Here is a 19,236-nt window from a genome sequence, read left to right on the forward strand (position 1 = left end):
TAAATGATGTATTTCCAGTATGCATAACCTCCTGGTTACAGGTCATGGAGTATCTGATCTTTGTCCAAAGACAGATTATTGTGATAAGCTTCAGAAACGAGCGTAGAATATCCTTTTAATGATTCAATTAAACCTTACAATAATGCAACATAGTAACAGGGAGCCATCTTGGAAGTGAGTCTTATGCAGTAAATACAGAATCCCAAATAATATTAATGATACTAGAACTTAATATCCACTTAAACATATTTTTTATTTCTAAAGTTACCCTCATTTCTACAAAATATAGCCAAATTTTCTACCAAAATACAGCTTAATTTGCTTGCAAAATGAATCTTGTTTCAGTAAATATGGCCTGATTATTTACATAAGTAGTTGATCACGTATGTTATTTTAAATTGCCTTTACTGGAACTTTTCATAAGGAATCTCAGGTTGAACTTTTAAAAGGCTTCTCAAGGACAGAAAAGCCATGCCAAGGAATTGCCATTGGATTCTGCCTGCAATACCTGCAGATTTGGATGGATTCCTCTCTTCTCGAGGTCTGCAAAATATGTTGGGGTTCCTGCACCTGCCAGGAAGTGTCTTTCCTTGTTTAACTGATAAGGCTTCTGGGAACCCTGTGAGCAAAGCACCAGGTTGATTTTCCAAGGGGCTTTGTGGCTCCACAAAGTCCATCTTAGTTCTTTAAAGCTGTCTGGTCATATTTGATTCTATACATATTCTCAAATATGACATTGTAGTCAAACTCATGCTAATATAATCAGTGTTTCCAAATTCTGGAGGGATCAGGTAGAGAGAAAAGGTAAATGTTTCAATTCTGTTTACAAAGGTATAATTTATCAAGTTGCAGTAAGTCATAATTAGCTTAAAGGGAAAGGTTTCCTTATATCTGGGAAAAAAAAGATTAAAGCCAGTAATATTTCAGACAAAAAGCAATAAAAATTATTATTCAGCCATATGTAACTAATTATTGTTGACCTATATCTTCTGTTAACAGTTTCATGAAACCATCAGATTTTCCATTAGAATTCTTTGATTTATTATCCAGTTCATTCTTAGGACCTGAAAGTTATCAGAAACTTATACTTGTCAAAAAGTGGTTTCTGGGGCTTCTCTGGTGGCGCAGTGGTTGAGAGTCTGCCTGCCGATGCAGGGGACACGGGTTCGAGCCCTAGTCTGGGAGGATCCCGCATGCTGCAGAGCGGCTGGGCCTGTGAGCCATGGCCGCTGAGCCTGCGCGTCCGGAGCCTGTGCTCCACAACGGGAGAGACCACAACAGTGAGAGGCCCGCGTACCGCAAAAAAAAAAAAAAAAGTGGTTTCTGTGGATCTTCTAGAAGATGAAGCATTTTTGCAAAAGCATCAGGGTAAAACAATAACTATCTGTAAGTGACAAGACTTACATGGCATGGTTGAATATCTGATTACAATGCAATTGTCAAAGAAATTTGGTTATTTCTGTGACATATAACCTCTTAAAATAATAACTAGAATTATGACTGATAACATTATACCAGGGCATATCCAAATTTTAGAAATTTCAAATAGTTTGTAGAACATTCATATTAACATTTATCCATATAATATAACCTAAGAAGGTTTATTACCACTCATTTGACAACGCTTTCCATCTAATTTAACATGCCAAATGAGGCTACTTAATTTAATCTCTCTCTTTGAGATGTTTCAGCGGCCCTGAAACATCCCAGAGTTAGAGGTCAGAAGAACTTTATTTAGAATTTGATTTGGGAAGTTAGTCAAAGATATCAAAAGGTTTTGGGCTTCCTTGGTGGCGCAGTGGTTGAGAGTCTGCCTGCCGATGCAGGGGACACGGGTTCGAGCCCTAGTCTGGGAGGATCCCGCATGCTGCAGAGCGGCTGGGCCTGTGAGCCACAATTACTGAGCCTGCGCGTCTGGAGACTGTGCTCTGCAACGGGAGAGGCCGCGACAGTGAGAGGCCCGCGCACCGCGATGAAGAGTGACCCCCACTTTGCCACAACTAGAGAAAGCCTGGGCACAGAAACAAAGGCCAACACAGCCATAAATAAATAAATAATTTAAAAAAAAAAGATATCAAAAGGTTTTAAAACACTTGGTCAAATAGATCACTGTGAAACAATACTTAGTTATTCACTTAATCAAAATGACAATAAAATATTTCAAAGGCAAATACAGGAAGTTATAACAGATTACTTAAACAGTAAAGAAATTTACAATCTGTTTTCAAAAGCAGATAAAGAAGTCTTGTCCTCTTAACAGAGAGAAAACCAAATTCTACTTTTGCACCACCTTACCTTTAATATTAAAATTTATTTACTCAAATTTATTCTAAATTAGCCAGTCCTGACCACACATTAAACTCTTTTCCCATCGTCTCCTTTCCACAAACCTTCTATAACTTCCTTTTTCACCTTCAGATTGTCTCTTTTTGTCATCTTAGCCTCTTTTTAGGACAAAATTTCTTTCTTTTCACTTTACAAAATGCATTTCCATTCCTTATACCTACTTTATTCCTTGCATACAAAGATGTTTTACTTTTTAATTTTTAGTGGTTTTAATTAAATGTTTTAATTAGAAATATTAAGCTCTAAAAACTTAATATTAAGCTTTTAGAAATATTAGAAATATTAAGCTCTAGTGAAAACTAAGAAGTAAGCAATTATAAACTGTCTTTTACATTAGCATTCTGTAGAATGACAAACTTATAAATACTATTCATAATTTCAAAAACATGTACTTTCTTATAGAAAATGTCTCAGTGTGGTACCAAACATATTTATTAATAGTCATAAATAACTTTAGTTTCTTTGTAAGAGCCTATGCTCAGTAGTTAATGTTTCAGTATCTTATTTTATTTGGGAATCTAGATATTCAATAAACTTCCATCATTTAACTTAATTTAGAAAAACTCTAGTTTCAGGTTACCAAAAGTCTGGAGAAACTATTTTTAAGTAGACGCACCATAAAACGTAATTATTCTTAAAGAGTTCACCTAAAAGCTCTTACTCCATTTATGTCTATTTAATTCACTTGTTCCCAACAATTATACTTAGATTACCCATGAAAACTTCATGAGACATTGGACCAAGCCAGCCACCATCCCCCAATTTTTTGCTAACAAATTTTATAATAGAGATAATGTGAACTTATTTGAGTTTTAGTAAACCTACGTACAATAAAAGTACTATACTTAACTGTTGATGACTCTAAAGACATGTCTATAAAATTAAACCAACAAACTTAAACTAACTTTAATACCAAATATTAATTTAATACTGAATAATTCCCAGATCACATGAACCTGAAATTCATTTGGGTTAGTTTCTGTTATGTTTCTGAGAATTTATATAAGCACTTATTTTCTCTTAAGTTATTAAATAGAACTCATTTACAATTAATTTTGGCAATACCACCCAAAGGTAGAAACATATATTTATAATATATTGATACAGACATACATACATCCAGATAGACACAAAGAGAGATCTCATAGTTTCCATTTTTAAAACTTAGTTATGAATCAGGTATTACAATATAAAACTCACTAGTTTATGAGTAACAATTAGAATAAGTTAAATTTACTTGTTGAAGTTTAAAAGGCCTCTTTTCCCTTTTTTGTTTTAACTTAATCTCAGGAATTGGAGATGGTCTAGGTCAGAGTTCAATGGCCTGTACAACATTTACATCTCAAAGGCACAGTGAGGGAAATGCAAGCCTCCTAGAAGGACTTTTGTTCCCTTAGGGTCAGAATTTTGAAAAGATGTTTTATCAAGCTGGCTTTCTTTAACTGCATACACAAAAGCCAGTTTTGGAATGCTAAAAGAACTCCATCTTGGCCATTTCAAAGCAAAATATTCTTAGTTCCCAATAAACTGAGCACTTGCAAGAATAAGCTCCATACGTGTTGTGTTAGTTTGTGATTGGCTATCTGACTTCCCTCTGTCTTGTTCAGAAGTCTTTATTCCTCATTTTAAAGTTGGTTTGTCGGGATAAAATTAGTATTGAAAACTGTGTGGTAGGCAGTTGTGCTGTTTGTGAGCTTAACTCCTGTACGTATTACCCTCGAATTGAGTTATTTCAGCAATTTTATGTCTCAGTTTCTGGTTTCTCCCTCTGGCAGTCTAAAACCATCATGGGTGCTCGGAACAATGGATGGCAAATCCTTATGTGTGCATCCCTAGACAAGAGGGTTTTTTTAAATTAATGAGTGGCTTTCCCTATAAGAGTGCTGCATGGTATGAGGACTTGCCTCCACCACTCCCATAAATTTCTCAGTTGCTTGAGAAAGCTGTACCGACTGGGAAGAGCTGTGGCCCTTATCTTTGGAGCTGAAAGCTCTCGTAAGGTATCTTCAATTTATTCCAACTAACCCTGTTTAAAATAGCCAGTTCTAACAAAGGCATCAGTGTCTTTCAACTGGGAAATCCAGATACCTCTTCTTGAACTTAAGTCCAAGGGAAACCTTGGCCTTATATCAAGGAGTTTAGCAACCACTGAATAAAGCCCAGGATTGTCAGCCAAGATGGGAGATCCGAGACCAGGAGAGACTCACCCAATTCATCTGGATTCACCAAGGAGGTGGATGGGCATAAGGGGCCCTTGTTGGTACCAAGGATCCAGATCTTTGTAGAGTTCACGTGAAGGAGAGCAGTCTGCTCTGTGTCCTTCACGGTTGTCAAAACTGTTGACTGAAAAAAAATAAATAAACCATACACACAGTAAGAGCTATGAGTTGAGTTTTATTTAGCGTCTTACTGAGGAATATAACCCAGGAGACTGACTCTCATAGCCCTGAGGAACTGCTCCAAAGAGATAAGAAGAAGTGGCCAGATATATGTGATTTGGGCTAGGGAAAACAGGCAGTCAAACACACATCTCAATAAAAGGTTACTGCTTGTCATGAAAATTAGATATCTCCATTAATAATTTTAGTGTTTTTCTGCTCCAAAGAGATAAGAAGAAGTGGCCAGATATATGTGATTTGGGCTAGGGAAAACAGGCAGTCAAACACACATCTCAATAAAAGGTTACTGCTTGTCATGAAGATTAGATATCTCCATTAATAATTTTAGTGTTTTTCTGCTCCAAAGAGATAAGAAGAAGTGGCCAGATATATGTGATTTGGGCTAGGGAAAACAGGCAGTCAAACACACATCTCAATAAAAGGTTACTGCTTGTCATGAAGATTAGATATCTCCATTAATAATTTTAGTGTTTTTCTGTGAATGGAAAGATGCAGGAATCTGCGTTCATTTTTACTTTTCTGAGAGAACTCTAATTATCTAAGGGACCTGTTTTTCCAAAGCACAGAATGCCTTATCCGGTTTTTTGTCCTGAATAATTAGAGGTTTAGGTTTTATTTTAACAGGTAAAACTGCAATTTGAATAAACCCATCTTTGCTGGAGAAATATCTGGCAGTTGCTTTGTTTCAGGTCAACATTTGTAAATACCAGTGATGTAGACTATCTCAGGATCTGTTTCCATCAATAGCTTTGTCTCCTTGCTATGAATGACATTTGCTTGCTTGTTCACAATTCTCATAACTACATATTTTTATTGGGTATTGTAGGTGATAGTATATATTGACTCTGAAGTACGTTATTTTATTGGAATAATGTTGATTTTTAACTTGGCAAGCAGTTTTATTATTTGTTGTCTACATTGTCTTTGCAGATATTTGGTTTAACATTTTATTACAGTGAGTCTGTCCTAGTTCAACACTTAGTTTAGGGCTAATCTTTAGTCTTGTGACGGTCTTAACTACAAAGACATGGCTTTTCTGGCATTTGAATGTGTTTACCAAACCACTCTACTTTGGAGATATCCAAACTGTGAACACTGTCTCATCTGTGATAGGCAAGAAATACAGCCTTTATTAAGCACTGCAGATCTTTCAGCTTTTGCTTTCTGATTGGCTCCTCAAAGTTTGTCTCACAATTGTAGAGTTTAGGAGTCAGTCATGGATTTGAGGGGAATTTGTTCAGGGTTTTCTCTCTCCTTTGCTTCTTTCAGAATTATTTTCCTAAAGTTACATCTTCTCAGGCAACTCCCCATTTCCATTCTGCACACATCAAGCCTTTAAGAATGTCGTTTCTGACTGAGTTTCATCCTCCCCGTGTTGCCCAGATTGGGGAGTGTCCTTAGGGCAAAACTAGAGGACTGCAACTCTCAATTTCTCCATTCATGCTGCTCCCTTCCTTTAGGTTAAAAACTCATTTAGCTTTTGACTGTTTTGGACTTTCTATAACTCCTTTAACTAGTGGTTCTTTCTATTTTGCTCAAATTTTATAAATTATTATTGGGAGGGTTAATTGAAGACAAACTACTCTAGTATTAATTGATTTTCAACTAAAAAAAAGCTGAAGGAATTTTTATTGGAGTTGCATTAGATATAGAAATACATTTGTGGAGAATTGATATCTTTCCTAACGAGGCTTTCTATTTGTGAATATTGTGAATGCAACTGCATTGATTTACTTATGCTTCAATGTCTTTTAAATTTTTTTTAATACTTTTATGTTTTGTTACCTCTAATTTTTGTTATTTATAACAAAAGTTTGTTACATATAACAAGAACTACATGTTAAGTATGGTATGAATAGGTATGTATTTCTATTTATTTAACTTTCTTGGAATTTTTTGTGCTTCATGAATCTCAAGATTTATGTATTTCATCGATTTTGAAGAATTCTCACTCACTATAATTTTATATAGAATCTCCCCTATTTTCTCTGTTTGCTGCCGCTGGAATCCTGATTAGGTATTTGTCAGTTTTTGTAACATAATACTCTAGATATGTTTTATATTTTCCATCTCTTTTCCTCTCTGTGGTGTATATGCTCAGTATTATTATTTCATTTATCTTTAATCCACCAGTTTTGTGCTCAGCTTAGCTAATCTGCTGTTTTACATTTTAATAAGGTTTAAATTAAAATCATCATCATTATCATCATGTTAGTTCCTTTGTTTTTTCAGATTTGTTTTGATAACCCCTGGTGCCTCTCTCATATTTTACTTTACCTTGAAATTATTTAAATATGTTTCTGATAATTGACTTTAATATCACATAATTCCAATTTCTGTAGTCTGTGGTGTTAAGATTATGCCTTTTGCACATTTTTAATCTTGGGACCCTGATTCCTCTTTCTTTTTTTTTTTTCCTACTGTGAGTTCATGGTCAAAATAATTTCATCTGTGTTGATTCTTCAAGTCCTTCATAAAATGTAAAGGATGTGCATTCTTTTAGAAAGTATATATTTCATTTTGCCACAATAAAACAATTTGGAGCACTTTAAAATAAGTTATGATTTTCATTGGTGTTTTTGAATTTTTAGATTATGTACTTTCTGCAAAAAACTTTGAATTTGTAGATTATGTATTTTCTACTAACAGTGAGGTCAGGGCAGGCACTCATTTTGCTCTCTTCCTTTTCTAGGCCTTTTTGTTTGTTTACTTGTTTGTTTGTTTTGTTTTTAAGCTGACTCTTTCTTTAAGTGCATAGTCTCAGTCTTCCCAGCTTCTTAGAGCAGGTCTCCAATTCAACTTCTTGCCCTTCAGGTGTTCTGGACTTTGTTTCCTATACCCAACACAGCCACCAAAACCTCTAGATCAGGTACACCCACATCTTCCTACATATATATTCTTTTAGTTCAATTTCAGCCGCTGAAATTTACTCCATATTTTTTTCTGCATCATAAATGCATTTAAAAATTTTTTGCCAGAATTATTTGGCATTTTGTGTTGAGGAGTTTTTAAAAGTATTTCCTCTGACATTTTTCCATAAACATAAATCTATAATTCAATTTTGCTTTAGCAATTTGGTTTAGCAGGGTTGCATGGGAAGAAATTTTGCTAGTCTCTAGGGATTCCAATGAAACGGCATTCATTTTCTTCTTTCTGAGGAGCCTATATTCCAACTATGAAAACTAACATGTAAAAATTATAGTTATTATAATGAATGGTATACTTTAGTTGAAATAATGAAATAAGAATCTATTAAACAGTAATATATGGCTGTACTGGCTTAATTAAAAATACGGTAATATAGATAAATAATATACTCATTCAAAGAATTAAGTTGTTGTAAGTAGGATTATTAAGAAAAACTATTTACAGTAGAAATGATTCAATTTGCATTGAAGCGGAGGAGAAAGGACATTAAACTCTGTAACAAGAAAATTCATTGTGGTTGAAATTGATCTGGCGTATTTAGGGAGGGGAACAGGGAGAGCCTAAATGGAAAACATACTTTATAGAGTACTGGAAGCTAAGTGTTGTCTGATTGTAAAGGGTTTTAAAAGTTAGGCAAAATATATATTTTATATGAAGGATATTGGGTGCCATGCAATAAGAAATAAATCAATTTTAGAAAGATTAGCTTGGAGGTACACAAATGTAATAAAATGACAAAAAGAGCAGGTACAGGACCTCCAGAAACTAAGTTTTACTTTAGTTGAGACAGGAAGGGATGAGTTAATATCCATCATTGTAGATAACAATCATGGTTGTATTAGGAGAGAAGAAAATGAGTTCAGAGACATTCAATTTGGAGAGATGCTTATCACACAAATGCAGGCATAACATAGACAGTTCATACCATAATTGTGTTCATGGTTATATGACTAGAGGGACATTGAATTTGGACAAATTATATTTTCTTTATTTAATTGAAATATATACTTTAGATATAAATAGGATCACTTTTAGAAACATATTAAAATATGATTAAATTACTTAAATGATAGTTTAATTTGTTTTCAAGTTTTCAGTGTCCAACAAGAACATTTTATTGTTTTTTTCTAAATTGATGAGAAGTTGGTCATGAAATATACTTTAAAGAAAAACAGAAATTATGTAAATAAGACAGTTTTTGAAAATGTTTATCACTCACTGGATATCAAGAAAATCATATGAAATACTAAAAATAATAAATACAACCAAGGAATTAACAATTTAGCCTTGAAGTTGCTTCTTTAGTTTCTCTTTTTTGTTCATTAATTTATTCATTCATGTCAAATTTATATTTAGCTTGAAATATTAGGGTCAGAGATGAACAGATCTGTGAAAGATAAAATGGTCTTTTCATAAACTTTATTTTAACGTATTCTATTTATATTGTTTAGATTTTCAGATTTGGATTCATCATAACATATTTTAAGACTAATAGGTTCAAAAGGTTGTAATAGGAAAACTTAAGCATAAACACTGTAAACTGATTTAGGTATGTTATGATAATAAAATGGTGAAGTAAACAAATATATCTTTTCCCTCACAGCGTGTATAATGTAATGAGGGATACAGATGATTGGGTAATAATGACTTGGTATAATGAATATTATGGTGGGCAAAAATCAGCATGTTATAAAAGCACATAGGAGAGACCTGAGTTACTCATATTTGCAGAGTAATTGCATTTGTGTCAATATTCCTCAATTACAATACTTAATAGACTGAACTTGCACATAATAAATACTTTTCAAGTCTTTTTAACTTAACATCTAATGTGATTTAGTGGGCAAAATATTTTGATTTTTGGTAATCTTTGGAGGAAAATTAGACGTGGACTCTATTTTTTTTTGATGATGATATATTCCCTTTATGTCCAGTAAAGTAATTGTGTTCTTCGTGTGCCTCACATTTCATACTCTGAATGTTGACTTTTTCTTTTCATATTTTATGTTATAAGTAGAAGGAAGACATATCTATTGATTTTTCTTGAACTATAGCATTAAATGCGGCACAGATGTGGACAAAATGTTTCAGTAGCTCTCTAAGAAGTAAGCAGATTTTTCTGTGTACACCATTCAACCAAATGAATTACAGATTAGTTGGACCGAAGCTTTTTGGTTTGATATAGTTCCACTTATTACTTTTTTGCTCTTATCTTTTGTGCTTTTGGTGTCATACCCCCCAAATTGTTGGGAGTAATAAAGACCAGGATACACTTTCAGTTCTACCACTTACCAGCTATTTGACCTTCTATAAGTTCTAATTATCTAAGCTTTTTACAACTCATGTCCTTAAATATCGATTGGGATAACAAGGGTCCTTACTTCAAGGAGTAGTGAGAATTGGGAGAATTAAATGAAATAATGCCTGTAAAAAGACTGTGCACATGAGAAAACCTTAATGAATGTTACCTTGGCTAATATTATCTTTAAAATACGACCTACATCTTCAGCTGCTTCACTCACTTTTTCATTGTCTTCCTGCAAGCCAAAAGTTTTAGTAGATACTTGAACTCAAGTTTATAAAAATAAAATGTGTATGTATATATGCGTCTATAGGTTTATAGATGTGTATCTGTATACACATGTGATACATATACATACATATGCTTCCTTGGGAGACTCATAACCAAGGGACCTTTGACAATGATATTCTTTTTCTTGGCATGTGATACAGTCTTGGTGGTGTTATCAGTAACTAGGTCTATTTGATAAAAGTGAATTGCAGAGATAAAGAGTAAGATTATGCATGTAGTACACAAATGGTTGAAGATAAAATGAAAATTTCCATTTCCTGGAAGAAAATAGCATTTGTAATAAAGAAAGTACATATGATGCTATTTCTTTAAAAGATAACAATAGTAATAACAGTGATTATAAGAATAAGCATTTCCATTTATTTACCATTTATTCTGTGCACAGGCACTCTTTAAGGGCTTTTCCAGCAATTGTGCTTTAATTCTTACAACAACCTATATTTTATTCCCATTTTCCATATGAGTTAAGAAACAATATTCAAAGTTGATAGTTTAGCTCCCAAAAGTGGGTTGAAGCCAATATAGTGGGCTGTCACTCAAGTGCCTAATTTTATTTAATAATTAAAAGTTATTTTACCTTTGATGCTGTCCAGCATGGAAATATTTTTTTCCTAAAGTCATTTGTTAAGCATTTTTCCTCACTATTCAAAACACATTATAAAAACAATAGACTTGCTTCTCTGAGTCTGTCTTCATTGTAATACTTAATAGATACATAACCAAGAAAGTCATTGAAACTCTGAGCCTCAGTATTTTTCAAATTTTAAAATGGGTTTAAGTTTTACAAGTTACTGTGAAGAATTAAAAATAACAAGTACAAAGTGGGTGGCCCTGATATGAGAGAAATTCACTAAATAGCTAATTATTATTACTGTAACACAGTAGAATTTATTAAAGTAGGCTTATGTGCATGCCAAAAATTTCTATTGCGGGGTTTGCAAATTTAGCATACACGGTGGCCACAAGGCCCCAAATGCATGTTAATTCAAAGCCATCTGCTGCTGCCCTCTTCTCTACAGAAATTTTAACTTTTCCCTACCTTCTTCTGGACATATTCTTACAGCTTGAGAGCTAATTGGTATTTAAAGAGCCCCTAATGTTGTTTTGGTTGTTAATTTTAATACATAGGAAACTTACAGCTTCTGTGTACAAAACATTTCTCCAGGACTGCTTATTTTATTTTATTATTTTATTTTATTTTAGCCCTGAAAAAAAAACATTTTATTAAAAGTACATCAGCTTTACCTGATATTTAAAATACTATTGGTATAATACAAGGAGAAAGATGGTTGTTAAATTTAATACAATCGACTTCTGGCTAAATCTCTTTACCACTCTTTACTGCACATAGAATAAATTTAAAACCTAAACAATACTCTGCCTGATCTGGCCACTACTTACTGCACAGTCTAATATTGCACTGATATTCTCTTCACTCCAGCTGTACTGGCTCTCACTTAGTTCCTTAAAACAAAACCTTTCCTAACCTCAAGTCCTTTGCAAATATAGTTCTCTTAGTGCAATGCTCTTTGCTTTGCCAAGACTGGTTTTTTCTGTAGGACTGCATATTTTAAAAAGAGCTTCCTGAGCCCTACTCCTAGGAGTTCTTATAGTATGTCTGGGGTGGGGTCCAGGAATCTGTTTTGCCTATCCCATTTAACATTGTCAACTGAAAAAAATGCACAATCTGAGAGCTGTGAATTAAGTTTTATTGGGGGCAAAATGAGGACTATAGCCTGGGAGACAGCATCAGATGGCTCTGAGAAATGGCTCTGAAGAGATAGGGGGGAAGGTCAGTGTTCTATATGATTTTAGTGAAGGGGGGGTACACACAGTCAAGCACACATTGTGGCAGACGCTGTCCGCTAGTCACGAGGAGCAGACGTCACCATGAAGGATTTTAGTGCTTTTCTGGATATGAGGAGATACAAGAATTGGGCTCATAAATTCTTCTCCTGACAGTATCTAACTATCTGAACGCCTTTTCTGCCAGTTTTTCCCAGAGCACAGAGTGCCTCATTCCCGATCTCCACCTTGAACTCCTTTTGGAGGGTGTTGAAGGACAGCAGCTGCAGTGGCTAGTGACTTAATCCTGGTAGAACCAGATGGCAAGTGCCGTCTGGGATGGGATTTGTTACATCACCTCATCCTGACAACAGATCAACAGGTGAACTCAGGGTGAGCCATTGAGGTTCAGAAAGCTGTACACACTCCCCAGGGTCATGCAGAATCAAAATCTGAACCAATGTTTCTTGGAATTCTAAAACTTTCACTCATAATTAAAGAGGCTAAGTGACTTGTCCCAGGTCTCCAGGTGAAGTCTGACCTAGAAATCCAGTGTTCATTCTCCCAGTCTAGTGCTCTTTTGACACTCATATAACATGTGTCCTGTAGAGAAGAGCAGATTTTAACTACATAGAGAATATTACAGATTAAACAGAGACAACTGAACTTAATGTACGTCTAATCTTCTCAACTTAGTTTGCTACCTGATTTTTCAAATAAAAACTGGCTATCGGCTTTTTAGCTAATTATATTTTTTCCAAAAGTTTAACTTAACTCTGAAAGGTATTTTCCTTTCTGTAACACTATCATCTTAAAGCTTTTTAGAAATTATTTTCAAGTGCACACTTACTTCCTGATGGAAAAGGAGTTCCTATATCCCTTGAATTGTTCCATATCATTGTCATTCTCAAGTCAATGGCTTTAATACTGTCTTCCCCTAGTTTCTTTCTTCTGTTCTTCTATAATCTGTGTAGTTCCTTCACTTTAATTTCTTTCTCTCTCCCTCCCTCCTTACTCCTTCTCTCCGTCCTTTTTCCTTCTTTTCCTATTTCCTTTGTTTAGTAAATATTAATTGAAGTGTTATTAAGTAGATGTCAGGGACAAGACCACATGTTTGATAAAAAGAAACAAGCCTACCTGCCTGCCAGGAGCTCATCTTTCAACATTGCATCCTCTGTCCTAGCCCTAGTAGATCCTAAATAGTTTATGTGAATAAAAGTTATATATGAGAATAGAAACTGTAGCATTACTTTGTTTTAATACTTAGGTATAAAAAGAAAGAGTTTTAAAAAAATACTTGCTACCACCTAATTTTAATGTTGAAGACATTTCTCTTCAAAAAAAAATGTTTAGATTTAAAAAGAAAAACAGTTAAATTTTACTTTGTCAGGGAAAAAAAAAAGTGATCTTTTGAGTAAGTGAATAATGCATGTACAGTCCTGAAATTTGCTCTGTTTTCTATTTTTGACCACTGCCTTCACCAAGATTTTACAAGGAGTAAAGACTAATTATCGAAATTTGTTCCTTTAAAAATCTATTCCCTACTTGTGAAATGCACTAAAACAGTCAAAAGGTAGGTAATGGGGGAAGGACAAGAAGCAGCAAGGAAGAAAATCCACGTGTTAGCTCTTCTGTCTCAGGGAACAGGAGCTTTGACAGCACACCAAGTTATCAGTAGTCATACATGACAAACTGAAACCCATGAAGCTGGGACACATTCCTTCAGTAATGCATCTGTGGGGACGTGAAAAGGATTGGAAAAGACTGAAAGCTAGAAAAGCCATTGCTTTTCTAAAGTGTCCAAATGAGTCTTTCTATGGTGCCCTAGTTTTGTGAACTCTGCCTTCAGTCTTAGGTGTATTATTTCGTTTTTTTGTTTGTCCTTACGATTTGGAAACATGATGAGAGCTTACAGTGAGAGATGAATTGACTCAGGGAATTTATGCTTTGGTTCCAAGGAAGAAAATACAATTTTCAATCCGATAGCATATATATTTTATATGCCTTATAGTAGATAGATATAAATAGAACTATAGAAAGAGAGAAAGAGGAGAGAAAGGGAGAGAGAAGAGAAAAAGAAAAAGCAAGGAGGCAAGCAAGCAAGAAAGGAAGGAAGGAAGAAAAGGAAGGAAGAAAGAAAGAAAAATGGAAAGAAATGAGGGAGGGAGGAAGGAGAAGGAGAAAGAGAAGGAGAGAGAAAGAGGGCAAGAGGGAGAGAGATTAATTCATTGAGAGCATATTGATGAAATAAATATATCAGTAACTGCAGAAAGAACAAGTCAGCAATAATTTCTATATTCTGAGACTGAATACAGAAATAATGAATCAGGCTCTTTCCTCAACCAGAAAAAGGAAACTTTTTGCACATTTATTCTGCAGCAAGAAAACAAGGAACCAGAGGAGAGGAGGAGAGATACTCATATAGAGATGTATGGCTCACAAAGTGCCAATCATTCCTATTTCACAACCCCGGGCATCCTCCTGGGAGAGTTTTCCTGAGAACTTATTTTTAAAGTATCTTGAGAAAGTTAGAAATGAATTTTGTAGATGTAGTTTCCCAGTCAGTGTTTTTCAGTGTAAGAAATAATTAAGAGGAAAATGTTTCATGTTTTGGTTGGGTTTGATTTGGTTTTACCTTTTATTCTGGGTCTACAGAAAACAGTTCCATTTAGGGAATCTGGAAAAGAAAGGTTTTTTAAAATATATGTTTACTAAGATTTTTTTATAGATTTAATTGTGTGCAAATGTCAAAGTGTATGTTATGAAACTACAACTTGGGAGTTAGGTCTTTAAAAGTGTATTAAATATGCAGTTTAGGGCTTTAAATTTCACTTAAAAATATGCTTATTGAGAAAATGTTCCTTTAATTCATCTATGCCTTTGATCTAATATTCATTAAGTATGAGAGGCATTCTGCTAGGCATGGGATATAAAGCTATAAGCAAAGCATATATGATTCTGGCAAGCTGAATATTATATTTAATGGGATAAATGGAGTATAAACAAGTAAGTACACAATATAACATTTTAAGTGGAAAAAGGCAAGCTGAATATTATATTTAATGGGATAAATGGAGTATAAACAAGTAAGTACACAATATAACATTTTAAGTGGAAAAAGGCACTATGAATAAAAATAAGTAAATGTTATGAGAGGGAATTAAGGAGTTATTTAACTTATTTGGAAAAACAGGGAGGAGCTTACTTAAAAAAAAAAGTGTTATATTGCAAAGGGGAAGGAGCAGAGACCAAAAATGAATGTACAAAATGAATATCTAGCCCATATGTTGTTCTGAATGTGATAAAAAATTGTTTTTATTGATTATTTACACAGATTAATACCTGTATTTTACCAGCATATACAAATTCTTTAAAATGGCACCAGTGTAATAAGTCTAAAGGATTGAGTACAATATATACAATTTGTAGAAAACCTCATAGGTACTGAATAATGAACACTGGAAAGGCATAAGAATACCAAAAAGAGGTGCAATTTTTAGTGTCTACTGTGACACATGCTCTATACAATTGTCTAAAGACATGCATCCAGTCTGAGCCTATTTCTCACAAGAACTCAATATGGAAGATATCACTAACTTAGGCCATTCAACTTTTCCATGATCATACAGCTAGTATGAGAAAGCAGCAAGATAAAAACAAAGAATTATCTGATTACACGGCCACACGCTTTTCCTTCATTATTTTACTGAGATTTTAAACACACTAAAAGAGTTTGAATAATGTGGGAAAACAGGAAAAGTAAGATGTTAAATTTGCATCATGATTAGCCTGATTTCTGGATATAAATAATGTTAATGATCGAAATCAAACACATTCAACTAACACACTTAACCCTTATTAAGAGAACTTGTAGTTAGTTTTAATGAGATGTTTTCGACAATTTTCTTGAGCAGACCATAAGGATAAAAATCAAACATGTTTTAATAATATTTTCCCTCTCAGTGGGTACTTGTTCTTTCAATGTTGATGAAACCCTAGGATTTAAATCCATTGATTGACAATTTAAAGTTTCTTGTTTTTCTCTCATTTTTATTTCACTTTCTATTTAGGTTTCCTGCAGCATTAGTGCTCTGTGAAACTAAGAGTGAATGAATGAACAATCATCATTCATACACTCTAATTCTACTCTAGATATTTGATGATAAAACCATTTTTACTTCCCGTTGTTGGATATCATTTCAAAACTATAACCAAAGGCTTCCCTGGTGGCGCAGTGGTTGAGGGTTCACCTGCCGATGCAGAGGACACGGGTTCGTGCCCCGGTCCGGGAAGATCCCACATGCCGCGGAGCGGCTGGGCCCGTGAGCCATGGCCGCTGAGCCTGCGCGTCCGGAGCCTGTGCTCCACAACGGGAGAGGCCACAACAGTGAGAGGCCCACGTTCCGCAAAAAAAAAAAAACACTGTAACCAACCCAATTATAGTCACAGTCAGCTTCCAAGTACACTAGTGAGATGCCATGCAATGTCTTCAGAAGGTATTTCATGTAGGTTTTCCAGTTCAAATCAAGTGTATCCATCGTTAATGTTTTACAATGATGAATGAAAACATATATACATAATTTAAATATACATAATACTTAAATATATGAATATTATATGTGTATATATCTTTTCAATTATGGTGTTTTTTTTTAATATCACAGTTAAATAACTGGGAAGGACCTAAGAACGTGATAGTGAAGTTTTCAAACCTAAGGTAACTTGATGGCAGGACACACAAACACAAACGCCTTTGCATTTATACAGATTCCTTTTGTTTTCTATTCTTAGAACCTCAACCTACTGGCTCACTCGCATCCAGTCTTTTCTCTACTGCAATGAGAATGGGCTCCTGGGCAGCTTTTCAGAAGAGACGCACTCGTGCACGTGTCCCAACGACCAGGTGGTCTGCACGGCCTTCCTGCCCTGCACGGTGGGCGACGCGTCCGCGTGCCTCACCTGTGCCCCTGACAACCGCACCCGCTGCGGCACCTGTAACACGGGCTACATGCTCAGCCAGGGGCTCTGCAAGCCCGAGGTCGCCGAGTCCACCGATCATTACATCGGCTTCGAGACCGACCTGCAAGATCTCGAGATGAAGTACCTGTTGCAGAAAACGGACAGGCGACTAGAGGTCCATGCCATCTTCATCAGCAACGACATGCGCCTCAACAGCTGGTTCGACCCCTCCTGGCGGAAGCGGATGCTCCTCACTTTGAAGAGCAACAAGTACAAGTCGAGCCTGGTCCACATGATCCTGGGTCTTTCTTTACAGATTTGCTTAACTAAAAACAGCACCCTGGAGCCGGTGTTGGCCGTTTACGTCAATCCCTTCGGAGGCAGCCACTCTGAGAGCTGGTTTATGCCTGTGGATGAAAACAGCTTCCCCGACTGGGAGCGGACTAAGCTGGACCTCCCCCTGCAGTGTTACAACTGGTCGCTGACTCTGGGGAACAAGTGGAAGACATTTTTTGAGACAGTGCACATCTACCTGAGGAGTCGCATCAAGTCAAATGGCCCCAACGGCAACGAGAGCATTTACTACGAACCTCTGGAGTTCATCGACCCTTCCCGGAACCTGGGTTATATGAAAATCAATAACATTCAAGTGTTTGGCTACAGCATGCATTTTGACCCGGAAGCAATTCGGGACCTGATTCTGCAGCTGGACTACCCCTATACTCAGGGATCCCAGGACTCAGCACTTTTGCAACTTCTAGAGATAAGAGACCGTGTAAATAAACTCTCCCCACCCGGTCAGCGTCGTCTAGATCTCTTCTCTTGCTTGCTTCGTCATAGACTCAAGCTGTCTACTAGTGAGGTGGTGAGGATCCAATCTGCTCTGCAGGCGTTTAATGCCAAATTGCCAAACACAGTGGATTATGACACGACCAAATTATGTAGTTAACCATAAATGTCAAGCACAACCCAAAATCTTGAAGGAGTTTTTACAGTGCTTTTGTGGAACGGTTTATGTTTGGAAGAGTAAATTTAAATTGTCTTTTCAATATCTGTCTTATATCAGTCAATAACATTGGATGGCAATTTACACACATGAACTTGCTGACAATGAATATATTATACTGCAGTTTTGGTTTCTGAATGAAATAAATACTGACGCCAGTCTAGAAGACATTCTACTTTTTACAATAAATTTCATTTGTAATTTTATATGTTCCGTGGCAATGCTTTTGTGCATTACATCCTCTAGAGGGAACATAAAAAGATACCAATAAAATTTTGTAGCTGAACAGTTATTAAAAAGAAGTGCTGTGGGATTCCTTTTTTCCATGAAATGAGTTCTATTTTGATATAGCTTGTTAGAACCTGGGGAAAATTCCCCAAGATATTTTAATTGAAACACTTGAAGGTCCCTTTCAACAGACTGTAGGGGAAACTCAACTAGGTAGAATGCTTAGTGTTCAGTTGTATTTTTATGGTTAATAGCATAATGGCAGTGCTTTATTATCTATACTTGTAAACCATTCCTAGAGACACCATCATTATTAAAATAAACAGATAAACTTATTTCACAGCTAAATATCAGAACATTTTGGCAAACATACAGAAAAGTCAGTGTGATTATAAGCACATCGTGGAGAAAGTAAACCCTTAATTTCCTTAGCAACTTGCTTTGTCATTCTCTTTCTACATTCTAACAACCAACACTCAACATACTCTGCACAATCATTTTCATTTCAAGTGCTGAAAACCTAGTTATTCCAACACTGTACCAATGTCAATAAGATAACATTTCTAGAATTCACAAATTGTAATGTGTTGGTGTAAAATAAATGATCAAGTAACTAATTCAAGTGTAAATAGACATTTTCTTTCCTCTCAGAGAAACTAGTATTACTAAAGTATATTTTGAATAGCAAACTCTTTCAATACAAACCAGTTTTAGTCCAAATTTTTGGTTTGAAATTCCCATATTACCCATAGTGTAATATCAGATAATATAATTCATACTTTTTTATCTGTGAATTTAAATTGCATTTTTGTTTAGATATATGGATGTATCTGTGAAGTGTGGTTATGATATTTATTACTCAGCTCTTGTTTAAATATTTCATAAACATTTCTTGTAATGTAAACAAATGCACCGTCCAGCCCAGCTTTCCTGTTGTGGTCATGAAGTCATTCCTCAAGGCACAGAGTAGGGAACCTATGACATGAATGAAA

General features: G+C 35.2%; 1 protein-coding gene across 5 annotated transcripts in view; it reads left to right on the forward strand.

Annotated features, from left to right (window-relative positions):
• BRINP3 (BMP/retinoic acid inducible neural specific 3) overlaps positions 1 to 18,222 on the forward strand; it is a 422,542-nt gene extending 404,320 nt beyond the window's left edge. For all 5 annotated transcript variants that reach the window (XM_060295819.1, XM_060295784.1, XM_060295922.1 and 2 more), the window contains one exon: positions 16,843 to 18,222. In XM_060295819.1, the coding sequence (XP_060151802.1) occupies positions 16,843 to 17,959 (1,117 nt within the window). In that variant the 3' untranslated portion in view covers positions 17,960 to 18,222. The remainder of the gene's footprint in view (positions 1 to 16,842) is intronic.
• Positions 18,223 to 19,236: the final 1,014 nt, after the last annotated feature.

The sequence above is a fragment of the Globicephala melas genome, chromosome 1, assembly GCF_963455315.2.
Source record: "Globicephala melas chromosome 1, mGloMel1.2, whole genome shotgun sequence".
Lineage (NCBI taxonomy): Eukaryota > Metazoa > Chordata > Mammalia > Artiodactyla > Delphinidae > Globicephala > Globicephala melas.